Raw genomic sequence first — 21,981 nt, 5'->3', positions numbered from 1 at the left:
ACAAAACGCGCAGCACGTGGCCTTTTCTTTTATATATTTGTAGGTTTTACTCGCTTACATATCTCTCTGAGTGTGTGAGTGCGTGTGTGTTTGTATTTGTGCGTGGGCGTGTCGCATTTAAGCCTCAAATGCGCCTTGGGGTAACCATCTTATGGGCAAGTACGTGGCTGGCTTTAATGGAAAACGAACGGAAAATCGCTTTTAATGGAAAAAATATCTTGCCTTTTTAGACTTTTTTGTTTTTTGCTTTGTTTGAATACCCTAGAGCCTAGTTAAACGCAGATATTTAACATTGCTTGGAAGGCGTGCATTATTATATTTAAAGCGAGTACATAAGGTTGTACGCATCCTTTTTTTTTATTTTTAATTTTTAATTAACATTATGTTAGGTGTAGTCTTTCGATAATGTTAAGCCTTGGGCTTAACAGTATGACTTTTCACGCTTAATGCTATGTTAGATGGCAATAAGCAGTGTTGAAAAGTATACCAAAACTATGTACATTAACATGACATTATTTTGTCCATTGCTTTGTCGAGGAATTTTGTGTGCTTCGCATACTCATTTTACTGGGTATCTCACTGTCCCACTTTCAGCTAATTCTTTCGGTCTATTTCAGCTTGTTTTCTGCTGGCGACAGCTGCATTAATTTGCCTGTCATGACTTCAGCTTGGCTTATGCCACACGCTGAAGCCTTTTGCCTTTGAGCTGCTGCTGCTGTTCTGTTTCTGTTATGCCTAATTGCATTTCTTTAAGCAGGATTGCAGCCCTGTTAATGGTTGAAACATTTGCAATCACTGTTGATTCCCCCATGCTGAAAATACCGAGTTGCATTGTTAGCTACCTTTAGAGAGGGACATGCGGGCGGTCGGTTGGTCATGATTGAAATGGTTATGGCCAATAGCTTCCAGCTGGTTTTTCGAGTGGGTGGTGTTAACACAAATATTTTCAAAGAAAACATTTTGCGCTTTCATCCTGCCATTCGACCGCCCTCATTCCCTCTCTCTCTCACTCTGTCTCTCTCTTGTGGGTAAAAATGTTCAACGGCTCGTGCGTTAAATTCATTCGCATGGAATTTTAATTGGATGATTTTGTAGTGCAGGCCACGTGCCAATTTTATGAATTCAAAGCGAAAAGTATGTGTCTGCATGTGTGGCACAAGCTATGCTTGGCCTTAAGTGCAATTTGGAAGCCCTGGACAAATATTCCAGTGTTGCCTCAAGATGCCGTAGAGCCATAGATAAGCTACTAAGTGTAAGCGTGGGCGATAAGTCCACAGGCACAACCAAGCACAACAGCAACAATAACAACTGGCACATTGACAGCCATTATGGCCAGAGCTTCAGCTCCAGTTGCTGCTGCTTCGTGCCGCCTTTGCCCCTCTCTCTCTCTCTCTACCGCAGTGCGTACATGTGCGGCGCAGCTCATATATAATGATGTGGTCTCCAGTCGCTTGGCCATTGTGCGCTCTCGAGCGTGAAATGTATGACAAAAAGGAGCAAAAGCTCTGGCTGCTGCAGTTAGACGGGCCGCGGGCGGGCAGGTTGCGAGCTAAAAATATACATGACAGCGAAAACCCGAGAAAATCAACACTAAAAGCAAAGCAGCAGCTGCCAACGCAGTACCATTTGTACAATACCCCCTCGCGATATGCCCCCAGGAAAATGTTGCCATTGCTGACGAGGGCTTAAAGTGTTAGGCAGCGAGGAGAGCAATTGCTGAAGAAAGGGTGGTGAGAGGGGGGACAGCAATCCAATAACAAATTATATGCACAAGACAATTGGGTCCTTTATTGCCCAACGACTTTTATGCGAAAAGTGCAAAATGATTTACGATTATGTTGATAAAATGGCTTAAATAGTATTTTCATTTCTTAACGCTCGAGTGCACTTTGGAGAGCAAACCGAACCGAGCAGCGACATGCCTGGGCACAGATTCACACACACACACACACGCGCGCACACACACACACACTGGCGCATTTTCAATTGTCTGCTGGCGCATGATTTGTTTGCGCTTAAGCGTTGGCGACGTTGGCAAAAAGACGACGACAGCATTGTCATTTCTTGTGCGTTTTGTGTAGCATGCTTTTGTGCGCGCCCACACACGCACACGCACAGCGCTCTCAATATGCATATGTATGCGTGCATTTATTCATGATGCTGTCTTAGCCGTCTGCTGTCTGCTGGCTTTTCCCCTTACTTTCTTTTTTTTTTTTTATATTTGTTGTTGGCTGGCTCTTTAAGTAATCGAGGGAATTTCTAAGTTTTCAACTTTGTTCCGCCCTCCTAAATATTATATTCACCCTGTCAACTGTGACATAATTTATTAAACAGAATGCGAGCAAGTTTTGAAACATTTGCTACACTCGCACTTTGCACCTTGACTTGAGCCTTTGGCTTGTCAGTTGTTCAATTATGAAAGCAGCGGCAACAAATGGCTGACAGCCGCACAATATGCCACACAGCTGCAGTGCAACCGTATCCGTATCTGTAGCTGTATCTGCAAATGCATCTGCGGCAAGTGCACTTATTGATTTCCTGTTTGCATATATGCGACGGCATCGGATCCTGTGACAGCATTCAGCGTACATAAAATATTAAAGCAGTTCGCTTGGCCATAATTGAATGAAACCACAATAACATGCCACAAAAGAGTTCATTTCCTTGGGCTCGGAGCTTAATGTGCAGCCGCCCTGTGCTGTCAAAAGCAGGCGCTGACAGCATCTTTGATGCCTGCTCCGAGCTAGTGTATACATAATGAGCCCTAAGGCTCAGTGTGACTTTATTACTGTGAACGTGGCTATACGCTGCGTATGCGTAATGCGGTCAGTCATGCCAAATGAAGGCCATAAAGCAGCAAATGCAATTACTTTTCCTCCACACACACTCTCTCACAGACACACACACACACACACAATTGATTTTCTATCGCTGCTCACGCCAAGCAAAACAAATTGGCCGTAAAATAATTGCAAATACGCCAACTGAATAGTTTAATGTAGCAATATGCGTATCTATAAATAAATCTATATAAACATAGTGTGTATAGATTCTATATATATATATATATATGTACAGAAAACATAAATCACAGGCGGCCCAAGGCAATCAATTTGCCAGCTCTGAGCAAAGCATTCCGTTGCAAATTTAACTGAACCCGGCAAATAGCATGGAAAATGCAAATAAATGTGAAAATTCTTTAACTTATTTCTACATGCATTGTTTGCCAAATTTAGGTATACAATGCTCAACTTTCTAATCATTTTTAAATAGATTTTTCAATTCTTTTACGAGCTGAAAATGTGCGTTCATGTAAAGTCAAGTACATTATTTTCTATCTTTTTATATCATTTGCTTTTACTGTTCAAATATTTTCCTTCAGCTCTTAAACAGTGTCTAAAATGAAGCTTAAATATAAATATTTTCAGCTTTGTTAAACTTCCAGCTGCTATTTGAGTTTTTAAGTTTTCATAAGCTCTCTGGCTTTCAAGCAACTTGTCTGGAGTTTTGTTACTTTTCTTGTATCTCTCCACTTTTGCTTCTTACGCAGCTAGCTTCGTTTTTGGTGGGGTCGTGTGGGTGCAGAACGTACCTAATTATCCACGACCTTGTTTGGCATATGTTTGTGGCAAGTAAGTTGACAAATATCACGCCCCTAAGCATGTCATAAACTGTGTTTAAGCCAAGAACTTGGCCCTTTTCTTAGCCGGTTCAGTGGGTGAGCAAATGATGTTTGCTTAACAGCATTTGCATTAATGATGAGTTCCGGTTGCCTAGTCATAACCCAGGCCAACTCACCTGGGCAGCGAGTCTTTCAATGGGTCATGCCTCAAGTCCGGTAAATTCTGCCCCAAAACAGCGCAAGGCGTAATTTGTTTGTGCAGCTTGTAGCTCACGCTGAATTATTCATAGGCCAAGGGGTCAAGTCGTTGCGGGGAGTGAGTGGATTGGCTGGCCTAGTACAGTGAGGGCGGCATTTAATTGGATTTCGATTTTCTACTCATGACACGCATCGAAACAACAACAGACGAGCGAGCAACAGCAACAAAATGTTGCTGGCGATTAACTTAATTAATGTCACACTAATGACGGCTTAATGCGATTATGCTGACAACTGCAACAGCAGCGGGGCCAGCAGCAGCTGCTATACTCAATGAAATTCAGACAGAAATAAGCTGACAGAAGTCAGCAAATAAATTGAAAATGTAATCGAAAACTGCAAATCAAATATATACCCTCGTTAAATGCCCGGCCGGCTAATGACTGAGCGCTGAGCCGCATTCTGAATATCGTTCGGCAGCTTTTGTGGCTTTCGGGTTGAGCGTTTATAAGCCGCTAATTAGTTTGTATTGCGAGTCGTTATGAATTGCATCGATTTTCAGCTCATGTGGCAAACGTTGGGCAATCAAATCGTTAAGCACAACTCTATCAGCAGCGCCAGCAAGTTGATCAATCTAAGCCAACCACGACGCCCTCCGCACTCTGCTCGCAACAACAACAACAACAACAATTAGGGGCAAAACTGGCTGCCAGCTGGCGGCAGAGTGTCACGTGTCCTTCGTGATGTGGCCAATCGAGAATGCAAATCGCAGTCGCTCGCTTCTGCCTGCCTCTGGCTTGTCATCGGCAGTTGCACTAACAGCCTATAATCGCAACTTAACATGCTTGCCACAGTGGCAGCAACAGCAGCTGCCGAAGCAACAGTGCAAACATCCTTCAAGCCGGATATCGCACAGTCTCGGAAATACAACAAAAAATAACAGTAGCAAAATAACAACCTAGATGAAGAGTCTGCTTAGGGCTTGCGTAGCTTAAATACCCTGTATGCTGATAAAAGTATTCGATCGTTTTAAAGAATCAATTATCTGTAACCAGTCGAAAAATTATAGAATATAGTTTATGATTAGCAAGCAGATCGGAACCTACCTAGCTAAATTATTCTTCAATTTGATGGCTTAAATTATAGTTGAGTAGTCACAAAGGTTCAGTACAAGTGTAGCCTTCTTCGGGCTACATAACAGCCGACCTAAACATAATACCCTCTTTAAAGGGTATGATAAGAGCTCATCTGCACATCAGTAACTAGATGCCAGTCGTGCCTTGTCCTCCCCAGCTTGTGCGCTGCACCTCAGCATGCTGCCGAGCATGCCATGTTAAATGACTCACACAGCTACACACACCTATGCACATACACACACACACACACATGCACGGTCTCTGGGGCACATGAAGAGCCGCAGCGCGTGTGCGGCGTGTCGAGTGCGTTGCACTGAATTTTGTAGCTTTTGTTTTGCGGCTCAAGCCACTCAGCTTGTTTTATATGCGCTTATCTCTAGCTGCTGTACACACACACACACACACACACACACACACACACACACACACACACGCGTACACGTACACATTTGTGCACACATGTGTATGTGCGTCTGGGGACACAGCACATTTGCCATTTTGTTGGCTTTCTTGCAAGAGGTCCTTGTGCCTGAGCAACGTTTACAAACATGCAGTTGAGTGGGCGGCCAAGTGTCATTGTTGCTAGAACACATTTTTGAGCCTGCGCCTTTGCCTTTTGAATACCAATACCTGAGCAACCGTTGCCACAACACCGCCCGTTGCCTCCACTCGCAAGCTAAGCTTGAGCAGAAATTGTAGCATACTTTTTCGGGCGCTGCTCAAAATATGCAAACCGCAATTTGCATGAGACGCAAATGTAATTTGCATGGCATGCCAGTACACATATGTCTGCCTTCCGCTCTCAATCTCCGTATCTCGGCTTCTCTACCAGCATAAATGCTGACCACGTTGTTGCGAGTCCACTTTGTTGAGTTCTCGCGGCACTTGCCACATGAATGCTAACGGGCACAATTTCAACAGCAGCTAGCAAGCCACCTTTCACATTTCAATTCCAATTCTAATATCGCTGGCAACAACAATTGCAATAGGATGGCCGCTCCTTCAGTATTAGCAAAAGAAAAGAACTGAAGTCAACATAAGTGTCGGCTCGGCAAGTGCAAAAGGCGAATGCGAAAAAATATTTGCGCTGCCAGAAATTGACAACTGTTTGCTTAGTTGAGAGTGTTTGCTTGCTGCCAGGATGGGTAGGGGGGTGGCTTGGGCACGGTTTGGAGGACTCCCTGGCTGACTGGCTGGCTGGCTGCTGAAAGCGGAAATTTGACACTCTCATTCTCACTTTCACTTGCCAAGTAACTGGCTGTGAGAGCGCGTTTGGCTGTGCGGGTGTCAAGCTGGTTTGCTGCGGGCTGCGAACTGCGGGCTGCTAGCTCCCAGCTGCCTGCACTGAGTTGAGCGTCCCTGCGGGCGTAGCGCGTAATATCAGTTTACTTTTTAATGGCACTGCTGGCAGTCAATTATGTAGTCTTCTAAGCCAGCCATGGCTGCTAAAATATGCAATTAAAGCAGACAGACAAACTTTTTGGGATGCCATTGCAAACTATTTGATTACCAATTGATGTTTCCATCAGCCAAACAACTAGCAAAATGTCTTTTAAATATATGTGTCTAACTTGTCACTGCTCAAGGGCAACACGTTGACAACAAGGGGAAAATACTTTGAACAGAACATAAAATTTAGTCGTATCAGAAAGCGAAGCTAGAGGCTATTCTAATATAGTCACGATATATTTGGTATATTGACCCACGTTGGGAGACACACAGTTATTAAATATGAGATTCTAGTGAGCTTCACTTGCTCAATCGCTGGAAGTAGCACTGAAAATATAACACAAAGCTAGTCAACGCATAAGTTGTAACTTGCCCTACATTGGACACCTAACATAATTTATTTATTTATGGACACACCTAAATTCCTGAATCAACGCTGAATGCATTTGAAATATAACATGACGTTGGGCGACATATAATTTATTTATTCATAGAGCTAAGAGAAACTTGAATCCTTGAATCACTTGGCAGATAACTTTGAAAATAACAAAGAATTTACTGAAATTTAAAAGCTAAGCGAACGACACATCTTAGGCACCAACTATGATTTATTTATAAAGAGAACTAAGACAGAATTTAATTCTTGATTCGCTGGCGAAATTATTCGACATATAACATATATAATCATATCTAAAGCTGAACTGAAGAGTTCTCTAATTCGGTTACCATATACGTTTTACGTTGACCCATGTTGGGCGCCAAATATTCTTTTTTCTTCGAAATCTTAGTTTATCATGTTGAAATTGAAAATAACTGAACTTTTCAAGCGCACCGGCATACATGAAACGAAAACATTCTAGTTTACCAATAACTTTAGATACTTTCACGTAGGAGGCCCTATTAACTATAAACTTTCTGTGTTTGTGCGACTGCCCTGTGAGTTTTTCAACTTTAATCAATATTTTAAGCTCAAACTTTGGCCTGCCTTGCATCATAAATTTGGGAAACGTATTTGAAAACTATTTGTCAACTTTTTGCCACCGCTCAAAGGCAGTCTACAGTATCTTCTGCTAGCCAGTCAAGGTAGCCTATCCTTATTTTTTGGGCTAATTTATTCGGTGTATATATATATATATATATATATATATGTATATATAACCACGAAAGATACATATATGTATATATATTACTGCTATTCAACTACGAGCAGCGCACGGACAGCATTTGCCAAAATATGAGCTTTATACTATTTGACAAGAACTTATTTGTGCGCATACACACACAGTCAGCATGTTTTATATGCATTCATATATGGGCAGACGAACTGGTTATAAGCTTTCAGTTGAGGATGCGGCTTGACGGTAACAAGCTGCAGACACCGGCGAAAGCCTGGCCCATTACTAAGGATCCAAATGCCAGGCACAATATGTGCCACCCACTGGAACCCTGCAATTTGTGCTTCAGTCTTGCCGAGCAGCTCATGCACTTGCAACGGGCAAACGGCGCCCGCAACATGCTTAATTTTATATCAAATTTATAACTGACTTATTGGCACTTGGCACTAAGATTACGCCTGCCAGGCAGCCAACAGCCAACCGACTCTCGAGCTGCATTCTCTTCACATATATGTAGTTCGCCCACACAACCTATTACGTATTATTACGTATACGCAGCGTGGTTCCCTAGCTCTGTGTGTGTGTATGTGTGTTGCCCTGTCAAAGTTTTGCTTGCCGCGAGCACTTTATGACTTAGGTATGTGCTTCTTGTGTGGTGCGCCCTGATTGCTATATTGAGTGACTGAATTTTTAACACGCCCATCAAACTGAAAGGCTCGAGGTATGCAACAACAACAACAACAACAACCACAACAACAACGACGACAACAACAGCTAAAAATAACAATCGTAGAGTGCTCAAATTTATGCAATTTGATATATTGAAAGCTAAGCATTTGTGCTGACCACGAAAGATAACCATTTAGCAGCTGGCGGCTTTATATACACATAACATAACAATCTTTACGTTTTCTATACCCTACATATGGGATATGGAGAATCTATGTGCACTTTATAGATGTGCTGTGGTGTCGGAAATAGTTGTGCTTGCGGTTCTCAATTGCATTATTATTTAATTGATTAAACGTATCAAATGTTTAAATATATAAATATTAAAAGTTTTCGCATATAAATAATTCTAAAAATGGTGCCCTAAAATATCCTATAAGACATAGCTCGAAATTTACCATTTCAAAACTCAACCGATTTTCATAAGGTGTGGCTTTTTATTCTTGGATCTATAAACTCTAGATCAATTTGGCATCTACATCTGGTAAATGTAGCCTCAAAAATCCTATATAGGAAAATATCTTATAAATTGATTTTGATCAATTTCTTTTGTCCGATTTGCTTCAAACTTATTAAATTAATTTTGCGTCCGATCGTTCCCAAACTCATTTTCAAAGATTTTTGAGACAATTTAATTTATACGTACCACTCGCAAGGCCGGGTCGACACTCGTTCTGCTCATTAACAAAATATAAATAAAAAATAAATAAAATATATATCGATCACGTACGTCATAAACCCATCAGTTTTCAATCGAACTTTTTTTTAACTTGCTTTTATTTCCATTACCAATTTTGATTGATTGTTTTTTTTTTGTTTGCGCGATTGCCTTCGATTTGGGTTATACATTTTTTAAATAACTTCAATCGAATATTTATTTTTTAACTCTTTATTCTCTCTCTCTCTCTCTCTTTTTCTCATATACATTTACAATTGTTGAAACTATTTGTTTTCGATTTGGATTCTACAGCCTTAAATATATATATATATATTTCTTTTATTTATGCAAGGGTATTTCCTCGTCGACATTTGGCGTTTTCTTCGTTTTTTTCTTTTATTTTGGTGTCAAAAGCAATTTCTTAGCCTCGACCTCGGCGTTTTAATAAATTCCGCATAGCTTTGCATTTTCAGCAGTCTTGACCACTTTTTTTTCTGCTTCTACTCCTGCTGCGTGGGTGTGTGTGTGTGTGTGTGGGGGGGCTTTTCGCCTGCTTGTTTTTCTTTTGGCGGGTTACAGTATTCAGCCTTAACACTTTATGAAATTTTGCAAGCATTTTTGTTGTAGTTGTTGTTGAAGTGGTTTTGTTGCTAGAATTTTAATGAAAATTTAAATAATTGAATGCGATGTGCTGGCTAGAAAGAAGCAGGTGGCTGGCTGCCTGCGGCTGCCACCTGGCAGGCATCGCAGCATCCTGGCAAGTCCTGGCCCTAATGCTATGCCTGATATGCGTACAATTGCATATTAATGAGCGCCTAAGAGCTTTGGGCAGTCAGCAGTTTTCGGGCGTCGAAATTACTTGCCACACAGCATTTAAGCGATTTTTATTTATATTCTTTTTTCTATATGCATGCATATTTGTTGTTGTCGTTGTTAAAGCGTGTTTTATTTTTAGTTTCATCTTCGTTTTCTTTGTTGTTGTTGGCAGCAGACGCCGACTGCATCCTGACAATGACAAATGAATACTTTTATGGCCGCGACCCGCAGCGGCATTAAAAGTTTCGTGTTAGCCAAAGTGACACCTCGAGCAGGACTCTCTGTGTGTGTAGGTGTCGACGAGGCACCGCACAGATGTGTGTGTGTGTGTGTGTGTCTTACTTTGACTTGTAGTTGTGACCGGCAGTAGTCGTGCAGCGCTGCTAACGTGGCTTAGACCCCGACAGGAAGTGGTCTTTGCTACTGTGTAGTCATGTCCCGACTCTCTGTGAATCTCTGTGCCCTTGCGCTCTTGCTGGCACGCTCTGTCGCCTCCTCTTTCTCTCTGTGTACCTCTCTATCTCTCACACTCTCTGTGTCTCTTACCATGTATTTATTCAGACTTTGCCACAGTCTGGCTGCCAGCAGTTCACCCCATTTGATTTTTGTTTTTTTTTTTTTTGGTTGCACGTTTCTGCTCCGTGTGCTGTTTACCAAACGAATTAAATTGTTCGCCTCAAGTCTATTTTGTGCTTTGACGCACAAACAACTATGAATGTGCACAGTTGTTGTCGTTGTTGTTGTTATTGCCTTTAGGCCAAATTTGTTAATCTGCGGCACTCAATCAAAGCGCGCGCGCCTTTGCCCTGACAGCAACTGATTTTTTGGCTGCTGCTAATTATGCACGTACTCGTGTGTGTGTTGTGTGTGTGTTCACCTCTATTAAAGTTCGTATTCGCTTCGATTCGATTCGTGCTCATGCCTGTGCCTATATGATTAACGACTGCACACGTCTCTCGCGTTTGACATCAATTATCGCGCCTCGTCTAACCTTCGATAGGTCTTTGGCGGTATTTAGGCATAGCCCAAGCCCCCTCAACCCCCACTGCCGCCCATATATAACTTCTAGCTGCTTGTTTTTTTGTGTATGCGTTCAGCTCGCTCCCCGCCCCCGGCCACATCGATTTTGGTTGTGAAGTTATGAGCCAGGCACGAAAAAACCCAGTTCATTGATTTTTTATTAGGCCAGGTAGCAAGCGCACGAAATGCGCCCAAAACGACATTTTCAATGAATGTATTTTTTTCGTGTGGCCAACACACACACAAAAATACACACACATAAAAACCAATTGACAGTTTTCAATTTAAGTTGCGGAAATATTTTGATTTCCGCTTTGTGTGCGAGTGCTTTAAGAAGTGCTCGGTGCAAGGAAGGGTAGGGGAAGGGAGGGGGTCGCCGCTCAAGCGCCAAGCCATAGCACTTGTGCTCAAACATATTTTCCGCTCCATTTCCCTGGCCAACCGCCGCATATGCGAGCATATATTTTATTTGCGCAAGGCAAAGAAGAATAAAAAAAGAAAAACCGCAGCAAGCATTTTGTCAGTGCAATAAAAGTTTGCGTGTGAAATGCCGCTGGGCTGCAGCGAAAGGGTAGGCAGGGGGTGGGCCGGCAGGACGTGGCAGTCGCTTGTGTCAGAGTTGGCCTGTTGTCGACTTAATCAGCTGGGAGTTTGCGGTCTGCCGTGTGGCACATATGCACTTTAAATTATGCACAGAACGACACCCGACCGCCCGCCCGCACGCTCGCCCGCTCGCTCGCTCGGTCGCGCACTCAAGTAATTAAGTAGATAGCAGCAGCTTCCGAGTGTGCGTGTGCGTGTGTGCGTGGGCTTAAATGAGTATTTATGGCTGTGTGTGGCGACCATTTTAATTAGAAACTTATGCGTTTATGTGGCTAAGTCTCAGCCGAACTGTGCTTGTAGTTTTTGCATACTTGAAATTTGCGTTGCCTACTTATGGGCGTGTGCAGCAGGCACTTGATTGATAAGTCATTTTGGCCAGAAATTCGATTAGGCCACAAAATGCAAAAAGACAGCCGAACAAAAAAAGGAAGAAGTCAATTTTAGCTGTGATAAATTACTTTTAAGCTGTCACACGCGTAAAATACAAGTCTCGACCATTTATCACATAGCCAGTCGCCGTTGACCAACGACCGGTCCGAGGCGCCCAGACCAAACGCTCTGTCTATGTATTTATAGGCCCATCAATTACGGCGAACGTTTTTAACAGTGTATAAAAATAGCAAAGCAAACATTGCTGAATTAGATTCGTATGAATTGAGTTGCGTTGGCAATTCAAAAGCAAAGTTCCCATGACAGCAGGCAGCCATAGAAGATGCCACAAACTGTGGCAACATTCATAGACGCACACATGCACACCCACACACACACACACACACACACATGTCAAGCACGTAACTGGGTGCCCTTCTACTTCGTTGAGAGTCAACTGAGTATGTCATTTTATTGAATCAAAAACCACTCAGCTATTGAAAATCAATTTGCAGCTGCAGCTGCTGAGCCAGCTCTGGCAACTGGACCACAGAGCTGTTAAGGAACACCTGCCAGGCAGCTGGACGGACAGACAAACAGATATACAGATAGTCTGTGCAAGAAATAGGACAATCACACACACACACACACACACGCACACACCCATGCACATACACAAAAACACACACTGACACACCCACGCACACTTTCAGGCAGCCACGCACACAATTTTCCACATTTACACTTGCAATAATAATAAAGCGACATAAAAACCGAAAAACGAGCAAAACGCTGCAAGATAAATGGGGCATGCTCGACTAAGAGCTTGCCTGTAATGTATTTTTAAATGAAAACAAGGTAGTCGATAAAGTTATCGATAGTTTCGATCGATATCTTCTTCAGCTTTCATAAATTCTGGGTTTTTCAGAGATATCTTTCACATAGTCGTACAGACCTCTTCAATGCATTTAAATGTGTATAGGGTATGAAGAGCAGCGACTGAATGTAAAATTTGTTGGCAACACAGAATGCAATGCCATTTGAGGTATGCTGATCAGCAGTTCTCGCACACGTTACCTTTTAAACCAATTCCAAATCGAGTTAAGGGCACAAGGACACGCCACACACATAAGCACACACACACACATGCACAGACGCCAGGGCCAGTTCAGAGGGCGGGGCGTGGCTACCTGTCAGCCATTCACCTGTATGCAAAATGAAGCGGCAATGCCACTGAAAATTGATGGCAGTCACGTAGAATGTCAGGCAGCCAGAAGAAAATCCATAAAACACAAGTAGAAACTTGACGGGGCAGCATATGAGTTTACAACCACGGCCCGAACACCCCACAGCAAAAAGTCACCCCCCTCCCCATCTCTGCTTCTACATATTTGTGTGCGATAAAAATAAAAGGCAAGCATGTAAGCAACTGAACAAAAAAGTATAAAAAATATGCAAATTGCAAAAACGAAAAAAAGTAAAATGCGAAAGCAAACACAAAATAAAAAAAAGAAATATGAAATTGAAAGCACGCCACGTTGTCAGGTGACCGGAGCGCTCCGATCCCAGAAGGATGCAGCTGCAACCAGTTAACTTCTCATTACAGACAAGAGTTTTTGTGTGCTACTTCCTCTAGTTTTTTTTTTTATCTGGGTTTTTTTTTTATGCTGGCCAGAGCATTTCACGCAGCTTAACCAACTTGTCCCAGTGGGGGTAACTGATGCTGAAGCTGCTGCCTAATGAAAGCCATAACTGTGCATTAGCTCGGCTGCCAGTTAGTTCTTCAGCCCACATATATATATAATATATATATAAGTATATGAACAATAAAAGGCGGCTTCATATGGACATGAAATTGCGGCACGCAGCCATAAAATGTATACGCCCACGTTTACGCCCAAAAAGCTGCGCCAAATAATAAATAAAAGCCCCAACAAGCCATGCAAATGGCGCCGCTACGCATCCGTATCCGTATCCGGTTGTCGGGGACCCGTTGCCGCTGCCGCTGCCGTTGCCGTTGCCTTCGGCGTTCGCATTGGCGCACTGCCTGACTGCCTGGTTGCCTGGCGCTTGGCGCCTTCGTAAGGCGTTAAGCGTGAGCCGATTACGCGCACTTATCAGCGCTGGCTGCCAGGCAACTGGAGCTGCTGCTAGTCCTACTTATTTTTTCCAGGCACTGATTCGAATGGGGTTCTTCTCTCTTCGTTTGGCTGTTGCCTTCCTGCTGCAGCTTTAATTGCTGGCCATAAATTTGTACATGTTTCTTTTTTCCGCTTCTTTTTGGTCCCAGTTAGTTGTGTGCCGCGACATAAGTATTTACTCGAATTAAGCAAAATTGGGCCACGAATGCAGCACTTTTTTACAGCTTGTATTAAGTGCCAATGACACTGGCTGCAAATTGCACTTAACTATTTCATTAAGCTCTAGCTGGGATAGCAAAGCTGTGTTATGGTCTTATTGCTATTTGTGCAGTCTATTTAAAGCACAGTTATTTGTACACCTAATTGCGTCTCGAGCAGTGCTTCTTATTTTGAATTTACAAGAAGTTTACCAGCATCTATTTCAAATAGCTTTAAAAGCTTAGTCAAATATAGTTGACATCAAGCATCTTCGATATACTAAAAATATATGCTTAACTTAGTTATTTTCGAGTTTACCCTACACTAAAGCTTACAAATATCTGCTTGAAGTGGTTTTAATAGTTTCTCCCAGCTTTTATCAAGCTTTATTATTATGCTTAGATAACACATAGTTGACTTACTTACTTAAAGTTTTCCAACACTGAAGCTTATAAGCATCTCTTTAAGATAGCTTTAATAGATCGTGTCAACTTTAATTGAGCTTTATTGCTTAAGCCGAATCTGTTAACTTAATCTATTAAACTCATGTAGTCCGCATAAATATGCCAACATTTACAAATTGTACAACACTTCAATATCTGCAAAAGCTTCGGCTAGCTTTATACAAATACTAGGCACAATTTCGTTGACTTTACACTGAAAGCGCCAACCAACTACAAGCAGTTAAGGACTATGATGTAGCTCTCGCTTTAGGCAAGATTTTAATTCAGATAGATTTTAAACCAGTGTCATTTGGTGGCTTAACATGGACAGCATGTGGCTATGTGGTCTGTGGTTAAAAAACTCTAGTTTAATTCAATGCAAAACTCAGCGATGCACGATTACAAAGCAGCCGGAACAAAAATCTAAAAATAAGAAGAGCGCTGGTCGCAAAAAAAAAAAAAAATAATTGCTGCTTTTAGGCGTTAATGAAAATTACAAATTGCGCATACGCCGCATAGCACGCGCGCAATGGCTGGCGCTTTCTACTCCTGTGTGTGTGTGTGTGTGGGTGTGTGTGTGTGGGTGTGTGTGTTCGCGTTTATTGTGGTTAGAGCCCCGGATCGATGCTGCATTGTCATTGCATGTGGTTGCATAATCGCTGTTCTACATTTCGCGCGTGAGTGCAGCAGGCAACAGCAACAACAACAACAACAACAACAATGATCTCAACAACAAGCAAACCCATTAGAAGTTGCTACATTTTCCCAACACACATACACATATGACGGGGGTTGGTGGAGGGCGGGCTGTTGACTGTATTTGTCTGGGCTGCCTTCTAGCTGCAGTTTTTGTGTTGAGTCATTTTTGCGCTCAAAAGCACTCACTAAAACAAATAAACACTTTGCGCATTGTTTCGTTTTGACAAATGCGTGTAATTTACGGAAATGTTTGTTTGGCCAGCTAGCAAAGCCTCCGCCCACGTCTACGGCCCTGCTCCCGCTCCTGACACCAAACCATGCAGAGGCATGCCCCTTGTCTGTGTCTCGTTTCATGTTTGCTAAATTGTCTTAAGCGTGTTTGCACGGCACTCACTGGAGCTGGCTCCTGTCTCTGCTGCAGCTCCTGCCCATAAAGCTGCCTGGCTGCCTGCAATTAGTTGGTGCTCTAAAAGCCATGAAGTAAGCGCTGCACATATCGTGCCACATTTGCCCACTAATGACTGAGCGCATGCAACTTGCAGCTGCCTGTGGCAATGCATCTACCCATTTCTGTTATTTTTTTTTTTTTTATTTTGCGCAAATTACAAAGGCGCAACAAAATGTGCAACGGCGGAGAAAAAAAAATGTATATAGGTTAAAATTGTTGGCAGCTGCTCATCAAAGTGGCAATAAAATATGCGCGCACATCCACGCGCTCGAATAGCTCATTACAAGCGCACAATCTAACTCGCTTCGCCTCTCCGCCTTCCCCCTCTCTAACTCTCTGAATCCAGTCGCATTGGAACCCCTAATAAGCAGATTTTGTTGCAATTGCCTTTCAGGCTGAGCCCGAGCCGAATGAGAGTGTTCGGGCGGGCCTTTGTTTTGTTCATCTTGAATTTCCTGGCCAGCATCATCTCGAAAGGGTCCGCTCCTTTGTTGCGGTTCTTAATGAGCAGATTTTTAGTTTGGCCAACTTGAGCTCTGCTGTCGCTGCTGTGGCTGCTGGCCAATGTCTGGCGGCAGTGCGAGCCACTTTCTGGGCCGCCTTTTGTTGCCAATCTGCTTGTTGTCTTTTTATGTTTTTTATTTGTTATGGTCTCAGTCGTGCCCGGGCTCGGCAATTTATGATACCTTTGTGGTTTCAATATCGCAATGGCAAGCGTAGAGCAACATAATTAAAAATTGTGACAGCCATAAATTTTTTTTGTCTGTTCGCCTTCCCGAAGGACACTGATAGCCGGCTCATAATGAAAAATCAGCTAAAAAGAGGAGCGAAATAAAAGTGTGCACAGCGTTTTCAAGTGCTTTTCGGTCAGCAGAGGCTACTTTTGGGCCAAGCTGCAAAGGAAATCAATTAGGGGGCATTATATGCAACTGAAGTTGAACTCAAAAGCACTTGGAAGCCCGATGACTGAAGGCAGCCAAGTGCGGGGGCCAAGAGCGTGGGTAAGCGAGGGTAAGCAACATTTCTCTCCTCTCATTGTCTTGCCAGAGCTGTGGCGACTGCCTCTGCTGCTGCTGCTCGCCACTGATTGCCGAGACGTTGAAGTTGACGCCCACATCAGGAGCTGGCGCTTGCTTTTAGCAGCTGTAGTTGGCCCTGACAGCAAAGCGGGCGATAAAGCAGCTCACGTTGTTGCTGGGTAGCTGCGGGTAACAGTTGCCGGGCAAAGCTATGGCGACAGCAGGCCAGACCCACTAGTGTTGTAAAGTGTCAAAACGTGTACTTGTCGCTGGCAGGATACGCGACGGCGACGGCGACGGCGGCTCCTTTAATTTGAATTTTATGCACTGCATGCATAAATTTATGGCACAGGACACGCCCGCTAACGACAATGACAAAGGCAACATGACAGGCACATGTCCATTACGAAGGAGCCCGCTTGGGCGCCAGCACACACACACACTCGCACACACACCCACACACGCACACACACTTGTACTGCTCGTGATGCTGGTGCTCAACGTCAGGCGCCGGCAGCTTCTTATCTTGGCCTGCTCCCAGCCTTCTGTCACCATATTCATGTGTGTTCCTTTAAGTTGAGCTTTAGCTTTGCTTTTTAGTTTATCATTTTCGTATAAAAAATGTATCTTAATTAAATGCTGGCGCTGTGTTTCGTGCATATTAAATTGCGCATAATATTTGTGCAGGCGTCGCTTTGTCAGCGGCAATGCAATTAATTTATAATTGCAGCGAATCAATTAAACGTTTATAAAATGCATTCTATAATGGCAGTTGTTGTTGCTATTAAAAATAATATTTTATGATGGCGTGCATTCGATATCGATATCCATATAGGCCTGCCACATCAGCCAAACCCTGCAGCCGCATGACAAACTCAATATCCTGCTGTCAGGCACAAGGACGCTCTCATGCCAATCCACTGTCAGGTCTGTCAGTTGGCCTACGCCACCCAGCCCCCCCCAAAAAAAAAAAAGAAAGTAACATGTCGAAAATAGTGCTCGCAACGTGCATCAAAAGTCAACAACGACAATAACAGCGACAAGAGCGTCAGGCGACAGGCAACAAAAGTGCACGCGCCTCGCTGCATTATAAATGCTGCAATTGCGAGAGTGCTGAATTTTGGGTGTTGTTGTTGTTGCTGTTTTTATTCGGGCTGCTTCTGTGATTGTTGTGGCAAGGCTACACGTAATCATCAGGCATGTCTATCCGCCTGTCTCCGAGTTGAAAACACAAGTCAATATCGTTCACTGCCAGCACAGCGCAATGATCTATGCAGATGTTCAAGGTCCCGGCCGAAATAGACAGCCGAAAGTTTGTGCATTTCGCTTTGAAAAGCTTTATGATTTATATATACTCTGATTGAAGCCAGTTAAGCAGACGCTTATGCTTTATGCAGTCAGTTAAGCGGAAGCATTAAGTCTCAATTTATTTTAATTAGTGTAAACTCGCTTGGTTGTAGTGTTGTGAAGCAGCCAAATTAGCCAAATTGCAATGTTAAATAACGTGGGCCAACGTCTTTTTCAGTGTTTTTTAGTTCTTTATATTCAACTGGGCCTCTCAATCTTCCTTTCCCTCGCCATAACTTTCATTATTACTCTCGGATTCAGGTTTTTCGGTTATCTTTTTAATTAGCCTCCATCTCCTCTCCGCTCCTCTCACTCTCTATCTCTGCTTATCTCCCTCTCGTTCTCTCTCTCTCTCTCTCTGTCCCTCCTTCTCTCTACACCTCTCTCACTCTCTGCCTCTCTCTCTCTTTCTGTCTCTCTCTATCTCCCTCTCATTCTCTCTCTCTCTGTATCTCTGACTCTCTGTCTTTCTCTTACTTACGAACTCTTTCTCTGACTCCCTTTCACCCAATCTAAATCCCTTCGCAACATCGCCTTTCTATGCGATTTTCATAAGTGTAACTAAGCCCTTATAAATTTATTGTTATTTAATAATGAGTTATTTGACAAGGTTTCGTTTTTTTTTTTTTCTATAATGAAATTAGCTTCCGTCCTAACACACAGACCCACGTGTAATGTGGGTCAGCTCTAAATAATTATAAATTTACATATAGATAAATTGCATTTAATCAACATTCCGTATGCCATTAAAAGAACCGCATAATGTGAAATTTATGCATTTATTGCTGGATTACTTAAGCAGTGCACACTGTGATTACCAGCATTAGTCAGAGAGCATGGCTACAGCAACAACAACAAAGGCTAAAGCTAAACTGAACTGTGACCAAATGTCACACGTGGTTTTAATTATTGTCACATAAGTGTCTAAATGTGTGTGTGTGTGTGTGTGTGTGTATGTGTGTGAGTGCGTGCGTGGCATGATTACATTTTGTGGTATGTGTTGTGGTGCAAAGTGTTGATTATTAATTAAAATAGCTTTATTTGCCATGGCACGCACAGCACAAATGGCTGTGAAGTTGTTAGAGCGCCTATCAAAATAACCGAATATCAGATATGCAGTTAAATATTTAACATTTGCGCCTAAATACAACTTGTATGCATGTAATTATGCTATAACGAGCTTGTAGCTAACTCCGTGTGTATGTGTGTGTGTGTGTGTGTGTTGTGCTAATGGCTGTAATTAAACTGCAACGTGAGACGCTTAAATGCAAATTGCTTGCAAGCGAGCTGCTTTGACTTAGGTCAAATTGTATTTACCACAGCACTAAGCACTATCTCTCTCTTTCTCTTTCTATCTCCATTTCTCTCTATCTCACTCTCTGTGTGTGTCTGTGTCTCTCTCTCTCTCTCTTGGCAATTGCAGAAGGAGTTATTCGTTAGCAAAGTTGAGCCAACTTCGCCGCGCAACGAACGCAAATTCTCGGCCGCCACAGCGCCATCGATGAAAACAAAGTGGCTGAAAGCATTTAAGAGCCTAAAGCCGGCGGGTTCTGGTTCAGCAACACAAGCAGATAGGTAAGTACCACCCACACGCCCTATCCGCCAAAAAAGCATACCCCCATTCACTCCCATAACAAGAGCACCCTCCTTCCTATAGAATCTATATATATATATATATATATGTTTGTTTATTATATTTAAGCCCAAATGCCAAATCTCTTGCTCACTCGAAATATTTAGTTCCAGTTCGAGTCCTGAAAAGTAAAAAAAGCAAAAACAGCTGCGCGCAAAATACGCAGCAAATTGTCGGAAAATGTTCCAACTGCATAGATACAAAATGAAGCGCGGCAAAGCGCCCAAATATACAACCGCACGCCCCCTACCACCCCCCCCGCACTTTAATATGACTAAAAGCCGCGAAAAATATTCCAAAAAAAAAAAGTGTGGCAAAATGAAATAAAAGGAGAAAAAATAAGTGGAAAAAGTGAAAAACCTCTTTCAAATATTTGCGCCATTTATGCAACAGTTCAAAATTGTGCAATTTCTGCATCTGCCGTATATTCTGCAATTTATGTTAAGTAATTTAATCACGTCACGAAAAGAGGAAGCTGCAGAGGTTAACATTTTCTGTACGCGCCTTTCAGTTGCATTTTGTGGTTTTTAACTGTAGCCACACAGCTCCCCACCCTCCCCATGCTCCCTTCAACCAGACCATAAAGTAAAAAATAAAATATAAATCCTAAGCTAACTTTAAGCATCCTTTAGCTATTAAATTTCCTTTAAGTTAGCCTAGTTAAACTTCTTGCTGCATTTACTAATATTCTCTACACTTTTCTCTATACAACATCCTTAAACAAAAAAAACATACACAAAATATTCATATACTGCCGAAAATATAAATTTCAAACGAAAATCGTACAAACTATTATCTATATATATATATATATCGTATGATATGTTACAATCAGCCAACCACCCCGACAAAATCAAATGTACCACGCCGTATCAACCGTTCTGACCTTGAGGTAACCAAATTAATCAAGCAACTAAAAACAATTTTTGTGTTTCTAATCAAAAGGGAAAAAAACAAAAAACGAAAACAACTTTTATTAAATATAAATTTAAATATTTTGCTTTATTAGAGCTTGATAGAACCAAACAAAAAAAACAAATTGCCATAAATGTTGCACGCCAATGTAGTATTAGCAGCTACCAAAACACAATTAAAACCAATTCGATTGTAAAAACCCCAAGAAATATTACAAATTCCAATAATATTTTATATCAAATTTAGCAAACAGATAAAAAAAAATCTGCACAAAAGCGGTGAAAACAAGTTTTTAGTTGCATTTTAAATAAATATTTTGTTATTTTCTTTTTGTGAATATTATTTTTTTTTCGAGCGTCAGCCATAAATTGCACCTGCGCCTGTGTCCGACGTTCGGACCATCAATCACAGCCTTCGTGAAATCAATTAAAATTGCTAAAAGCACAAAAAACAATAAACACTATTTTTTAGTAAAAACAAGTTGGCAATAATTAATTTAGCAAGCCGAAAACTAAATTCTCTAACAGACAATATATTTCGTATAGCTCTGAGATCTTCGCTCGAATTAAGAGCTCCGATCGGCTGCCTCGAGGCAGCATTTATGTCCATATATCAAATATTTCCGCCCAACGCGTGCCCTTTCATAAAAAAAAAAAGTAAGACTGCAACAAAGTTTGTCAGCTCCGCAGCTCTGAATCAGTTATCCAACAAAAAGTAGGCTCCAACTTTGGCTATATCTGTGTCCATATGGTTACATAGAACTTGGCCGCCTTCGTAACCAGTAAATTCAACTGTGGCGCCAGTTGAAGCATTGGAAAATATGCGAAAAATTGCTGGCTATAAATTTCGAAGAGCCGCCATAGACACTCGCACACACATAGAAATGCTTGTAGATAAATTGCATTGGTATTGACCATGCACTGGGCAACAGCAGCCGTATCCGCATCCGCATTCGCATTCGCATCCACTTCCGCAGCCCGTATTCGCATTCGAATTGGCTGCCGTTTATGGCATTCCCATTGGCCCATTGCCTGCTTTTTCTTCTTCATATATATACTTTTTTTTTTTATTTGTTTGGTAGCATTCGCCAACAATGCTTAATACCATGCCGACAGCTTGCGCTGCAAACGATGATAAATCGAAAATCTTCTCGGCTTAGAGAGTGTGAGAGGAGAGACATAGATACTGATAGATAGAGTTAGCGATAACTCGTCAGCTTTAGCGGAATTATGGCCAACTGCTGCGGCGACAACACATTTTTTAATATTCGTTGCAGCCTCATTCATCAACTCATCTGCTTAGCTGTTCATTTTCTATATGTATATATATATATATATGCCTCTATATTACTTCTCGTTCATAAGTGCATTGGCGCTAAGATTTAATATAAACATTTACAAACGTGACAAGAAAATCACAGCTA

The 21,981-nt window shown here is 42.2% G+C and overlaps 1 protein-coding gene across 1 annotated transcript in view; it reads left to right on the top strand.

Moving 5' to 3' along the window:
• The window catches only part of Stacl (SH3 and cysteine-rich domain-containing protein), a 67,677-nt gene that overhangs the window by 23,663 nt on the left and 22,033 nt on the right, over nt 1-21,981 (top strand). The window contains 2 exon segments of the mRNA XM_032435651.2: nt 19,434-19,585; nt 20,479-20,535. Of these exon segments, the coding sequence (XP_032291542.2) occupies nt 19,434-19,585; nt 20,479-20,535 (209 nt within the window).

The sequence above is a fragment of the Drosophila virilis genome, chromosome 5 (assembly GCF_030788295.1).
Source record: "Drosophila virilis strain 15010-1051.87 chromosome 5, Dvir_AGI_RSII-ME, whole genome shotgun sequence".
Classification (NCBI taxonomy): Eukaryota; Metazoa; Arthropoda; class Insecta; order Diptera; family Drosophilidae; genus Drosophila; species Drosophila virilis.
Note: the sequence above shows the minus strand (reverse complement) of the source record. Positions and strands in the feature narration are given on the sequence as shown.